Source organism: Microtus ochrogaster, chromosome 24 (assembly GCF_000317375.1).
Source record: "Microtus ochrogaster isolate Prairie Vole_2 chromosome 24, MicOch1.0, whole genome shotgun sequence".
Lineage (NCBI taxonomy): Eukaryota > Metazoa > Chordata > Mammalia > Rodentia > Cricetidae > Microtus > Microtus ochrogaster.
In genome coordinates this window covers 36,035,983-36,042,269 of record NC_022024.1, presented here as the reverse complement: position 1 = coordinate 36,042,269, position 6,287 = coordinate 36,035,983, and the positions used below count along the sequence as shown (strand labels likewise).

The window sequence follows — 6,287 nt, the reverse complement described above, 5'->3', positions numbered from 1 at the left end:
ACTAAACTAAAACCAATTACATAGTTCCTCTGTAGGTGTGTAGGATATTTTTTTCACTAAACTAAAACCAATTACATAGTTCCTCTGTAGGTGTGGGGGGGTCTCACTATGTAACATAGCCAAGCCTTGAGCTTGATATCCTCTGGCTTCTACCTCACAATTCTGGAATTATATTAATCAGTCACCAAGGCAGACAAGCACATCCATCCTCTCTGAGGCTTACCTATAAGAATTTTACTGTTATTTTTATATTTTGAAGGTTTTGTTTTAATGTTGGCCCAGAAATTTGATTTGTGCCTAACACTCTGGGAAGAAAATGAACTACCTAGAGTTAGGCCGTCTAGCCCAGGGTCACATGCTGCCCCAAGGAGGTTGTGGTTTATGTTAAGCTTAGAAAGTCTATACCAAAAGACATGAGTGAGCGGTGACCTCAGGCATTTTCTGTAGGAGTCAGGATACCAAAGGACAGGAGACAATGTCTCCAAAGCTTTCAGAAGCAAATGCTAAGAGTGATTTGTGTCACAATTTTCAAGCTAAAATAGTTATTATTTAGAAAGACAAATTAGCAGAGTCCAAGGTCATGTAAGAATATAGAAAGGTATCAAATATAACAAAGAATGATATGAATTTTTAAAATCTCAAGTCTCAAATTAGGTGCAGTTGTATGTAGGATATCAGAAATAAACAGACCATCCTGTACCTCGCACACCTTTGTAAATAAACACATGGATGCTCTTGCTTGTGAAATGGTCTAAAGATAAAAGTGTGATGTGGGAATGATTTCTTATTAATAAAGAAACTGCCTAGGCCCATTTCATAGGCCAACCCTTAGGTAGGCGGAGAAAACAGAACAGGATGCTGGGAGAAAGAAGCTGAGTCAGAGAGTCGCCATGATTGTCCCACTGCAGACAGATGCAGGTTAAGATCATTCCTGGTAAGCCAGCTTGTGGGCTACACACATTAATAGAAATGGGTTAGATCCATATGTAAGAGCTAGCCAATAAGAGGCTGAAACTAATGGGTCAGGCAGTGATTAAAAGAATACAGTTTCCGTGTAATTATTTCGGGACATAAGCTAAGCTAGCCGTGGGGGTGGCCGGGTGCCGGGGACGCAGCTCCGTTGCTCTTATTTCAACAAAAGTGTAACAAGGAAATAAACCTTAAATAATGGAAAGTGTGTCTCTATCCATCAAGGGCTGTGCTTTCCTATTAAAGGCTAAAAGTATTTATTTCAACTATTTTGGAGCATGTTACTGACCAGATAAAAAGGTTATGATTCTTTATATTTAGTTTTTAAAAACAATCATAACTTTAATTTGATGTGGGTACTCTGTGCATGCTGTGAATACTATTAGTTAATAAAGAACTGTCTTGGCCTGTGATAGGGCAAAAGAGTAAAGCTAGATGGGGAGAACTAAACTGAATGCTGGGAGAAAGGAGGCAGAGTCAGGGAGAAGCCATGGAGCTGCTGCAGAGACAGACAAGCTAAAATTGTGCTGGTAGGCCACGACCTCGTGGTGATACCCAGACTAATAGAAATGGATTATATTAGGATGTAAGAGTTAGCTGATAAGAAGTCAGAGCTAATAGGCAAAGCAGTGATCTAATTAATACAGTTTCTGAGTGGTTATTTGGGGGCTGAGCAGCTGGGAACCAACAGTGGCCCCCTCACGACAGCATTAATTTACCAGGACATTCCTTCCATTCTTACTCTAGGTACAAGCTTACCTTCGGGTGGCTCATCACTAAGGTAAGATGGAATTTCTTGATTTTTATCTGCCTGATTCATGATCACCTATAAAACAAAACATATTTCAGTGTAAGACTATCACTTCTCACATGCTGCATTGAATCAATTTAAGGAATTTTACTTAAACAGAGAACATTTTTAAATACCTACCTCATCCTACTGTGTCCTACTTCAAACTGCAGAGTTTACAAAGAACTTGAAATTACATCAATGGACACTAGAAACTTTAGCATCAACACTAAAGAGCTGCAGCGACAGTGCAAGTATTCCTTTGTTGTTTCTACTGTGGAACTTCACCTGAAATTGCTAGTGAAGAGAACTGGACAATAACAAAAAGGATGAAAAAATAAGATCCATCCTATGTCTAAGTATCCGTCCTATGTCTACAGCCTCACGGTCAACTTGGGTATGGTGGTAGAGTAGACTGTAAAAACAGAGACTTTCAAAGGTAACTTTGATTTCATGTATTATATCTTCTTATAACCTTACAACCTAAATCCTAAAACAGACTTCAGTGGCCTAAAAGCCAACAGCACAGATCATAGGATTGATAAATACCTTCTATTTGCTCTGTGATTGATAAATACCTTCTAGTTGCTCTGTGATTGATAAATACCTTCTATTTGCTCTGGTGAGAGTCCTGACTCAGATACAGCAGCACCTAGTCTGTCTGACTTGTGAATTGAGGATCATTTCATAGGATTAAAGAAAGTAATAATGAAGCTATGAAATCTTGTACAAAGATGAACAAAGCATATCATCTGGTGCATTACTCCAAGGTGAAACTCTTGACTAATTAATTAGAAAACCCCCTCAAACTAGAAAGCTACATTTATTTTCATTTCTATCTATAATCATGGTAAGAACATAACAAATTATTCAGCATAGTGTTCAATAATTAGAAAGCCTAAGTTTGAATCCCAACTGATATAAAATATATGGCAAAGGAAAAATAATTAAGATTTCAAATAGAAATTAAGACATCCCAGCCCTGATGCTGAAGTGAGAATATTGTGTAACAAAACATATGGAAAATCCTGGAAAATATATGTTCCTTTTGTGGAAAAAATTACTATATTATAGCCAATTTCTTCCTTAATTTCAAGAGGAGACAAACTCCTGTATAAACTATTCATTATATTCCACTAAATAATGCACAAATTTATATACCTATTCATAGAAACACACCATAAACCGGCTGATGGCCAACATGATCAATAGAAGCTATAGTAATTTGGAAATGACATGAAAACATACATCTTACTTCTTTTTTTCTCTTTAGGTAGCGTCTCTTGTGCAGCCCAAGCTGATATGGAGCTTAATCCCGCCTCAGTCTTACAAGGCTGGGATCACAGGAATATGCCACCACCCCAGGTTCAGCCTACGTATTTTAACTGGAATTCAAAAATATATGTGAATGTGATTCCAACTATATTCATTTCAAAAGTGTCCCTATCTCATAAATCACTACTAATGGTTTTACACTACAGAACTTTTTTTAAAATTATTTTTCATACTTCATCTGTATATATCTTGCATCTAATAGATAACACCACCACCCATAGATCATAGCTGCTTTACAATAGCCTACAGACATGGTCATTAAACGTAAACTGACCCCTTCCTACTGTGGACAGACAGTGAGGAACTAGTGCAGAGTAACAATGCCAGATCTGTGCTTTTAAAACCTAGCTAAGACGCCTTGTCCATTATGAGGTGAGGAGTCTCTGCCACAAGTCACCACTAACTCTGCCATGGAAGACTATGTACCCTGCAAACCCCTGAACCAAACCAAACTCCTCCTCCCTTAAAAAAAAAAAAAGCCACTAGCTAAAATCTTTAAGGCATCTGAGGAAACACCAGCAGAGTGAACAGCCAGCCTACAGAAGATCTTTGCCAGTTAGACATCAAATAGAGGATTAATATCCAGGATATATAAATAAAATTAAACACTGAAAGAGCAAACAATGTAATCAGTAAGTAGGCAAGTAAACTAGCCAATTTCCGATGTGCGCATTAAAAACATCCTTAGCCATCAAGGAAATGTAATCAAAACTGGATCCCCTCTCAGCCCAGTCAGAATGGCTATCAAGAAAACAAAAATCAAAAATCGAATCCTGTCAGGGTTAGGAGACTAAGGGGGTCCTGGTATAAATACCTCCCTGTAAGCCCTCTAGGCAAGCACTCTCCTCCACTCTGCCTATTGTTTTCACTTTCGTCTGATTTCTGCATAGCTTTTATTAGAATATCTAAGTGTGTATATTCCTGTTAAAATGTACACTCTGAGGACAAGGGTTTGGGTTTTGGTTTTTTTGTTTGTTTGTTTGTTTGTTTGTTTGTTCAGTTTTTCGAGACAGGGTTTCTCTGTGGTTTTGGAGCCTGTCCTAGAACTAGCTCTTGTAGACCAGGCTGGCCTCGAACTCCCAGAGATCCGCCTGCCTCTGCTGGGATTAAAGGCACGTGCCACCACCACCCGGCTTGGGTTTTGTTTACGATTTCACCATCAGATTCTTCTCTCTCTCTCTTTTGTTTTTTGTTTTTCGAGATGGGGTTTCTCTGTGTAGCTTTGGAGGCTGTCCTGAAACACATTGTAGACCAGACTGGCCTCGAACTCACAGAGATCTGCCTGCCTTTTGCCTCCCAAGTGCTGGGATTAAAGGCATGCACCACCATCACCTGGCCTATCTTCAGATTCATAAAGTCAAATACTTGAATTTTTGTATAAAGTCAACTTGGATATTAATTAATACAAGCTTATGGGAAAGATCTAGGGTGTTCGCTTTCTAGTATGGGCAATTAAGTATGCAGAAATGATAACAAAGACAGGATATATTAGAAAAGAAACCATTTCATCGAAAAATGAAGGGTTTGTGAACAAGCCTTTGTATCAAAACATACACAGGAAGTTGAACGAGATACCTTCAGGGAATATACAGAAGACATCCATTAGGCAATTGTACTTAAGAAGCCAGACAGTCTGAGACAAGGTGAGGTTTAGACAATGGCTCTAAGTACCAACTCAATCTATACAGGATGCGTGATGTGATCACGCTAATGAGTGGTGAGAATGGACTTACAGCCTTCATTAGGTTGTTTGCATTTAAGAGCCAGCTGAAGAAGAGAATTTAGCAAAACAAACCTTCAAATAAACAGTCAGTACTCAGTGAACAGTTAATGTAGCTTCATAGAAGGCAAGAAAGGAATGTATAAGAGTTCTAAAAATATAAGGCAGACATTAAAACAATTTATCGGGATCGAATACTAGAGGGAAGTGTTAATTATCACAGAGATTAATATAAAAGATGAGTTTCAAATGGCCTGGGTGTTTTTACATTGTACACACACACACACACACACACACACACACACACACACAAATTAATTCTAAAGTTCTAAGATTGAAGCAGGAAGCCAGGTGTCAAGCAACCCTATAGTTCCAACACCCTGGAGCTGAAGCAGGAGGACTGCCATGAATTTGAGGCCAGCCTGTCCTCAGTGTTCTCCAATCCAGCCAGAGCTGGAAACAAGATCATATCTCAAAAAGAAATAAGTATATAAAAGTTACCCTTTAGTGAGAATTTCTTATTTTATGTGTTTGGCCTTGTGCAAAGTGTGTGTGTGTGTGTGTGTGTGTACCATGTAGCTTACGACCAGAAGAAGGCATCCGATCCCCTGAACAGGATCACAGTTGATTGTGAGCCCCCGTGTGGGTGCTGGGAGTTGAATCCCTGTACTCTGGAAAAGCAGCCAGTTCTTTCAACCACTGAGCCATTTCTCCAGTCCCCCCACAAATTACTAATTTCTGTACAAGCCGTTCTGTTGTAAACTCATTGAGTCATTGGTGTAACATACACTTGAACCCTAAGCATTGCATCCTGTGATGCATTTAGACACATACAGGCTACAGGCACTGCTCTAACCCAGAACTTACTTCAGTAGGAACACACTTTCCAAACAATTACCACTTTGATCATTCCTTAAGAAACAAAATATATTATCTGTATTTTAGGAGCTCATGATGCATACAAGTTAATAATGCATACAAGTGTCTAGTTATAAAAAAGCTTTCCTAAATAGGGCAGTCTTTAGATCAAAGAAAATGATTTATTTTAGAAACATAATCAGTTCTATCTTTTGGTCCTGACATGAACAAACCATTATAATATCAACTATAGAAGACTTCTTTACTACAGGCCTGTATAACATGACAGTAAGTTCAGCAATAGAGACTTTAATGGGAAAGGGATATTTCTTATCGTACAAAATACTACAACAGCTGGCAGATATATTGAGTAAATATCAATACCACTATTCCCTAGAGAGTAATTTATTCCAATAATAGAAACAACCAAACACCTGCTGGAAACCTTTCCCTCTGTTGTGTGTGTGTGTGCTTTATGAAAAATAAAATCACTCATGAAGAAATGCTGTTTGTGGGTTTCAGCAACATTTTATATAAAATGGTTTTTTAGGGCGGTGGTGGCGCATGCCTTTAATCCCAGCACTCGGGAGGCAGAGGCAGGCGGATCTCTGTGAG

The 6,287-nt window shown here is 38.7% G+C and overlaps 1 protein-coding gene across 2 annotated transcripts in view; it reads right to left on the bottom strand.

Moving 5' to 3' along the window:
* Tmem263 (transmembrane protein 263) overlaps window positions 1–6,287 on the bottom strand; it is a 16,827-nt gene that overhangs the window by 8,223 nt on the left and 2,317 nt on the right. The window contains exons 2-3 of one of the 2 annotated variants that reach the window (XM_026784560.1): window positions 1,901–2,069; window positions 1,729–1,795 (exon numbers count right to left, since the gene is read on the bottom strand). In XM_026784560.1, the coding sequence (XP_026640361.1) occupies window positions 1,729–1,789 (61 nt within the window). In that variant the 5' untranslated portion in view covers window positions 1,790–1,795; window positions 1,901–2,069. The remainder of the gene's footprint in view (window positions 1–1,728; window positions 1,796–1,900; window positions 2,070–6,287) is intronic. The other variant, XM_005358250.3, reaches the window with a different exon arrangement.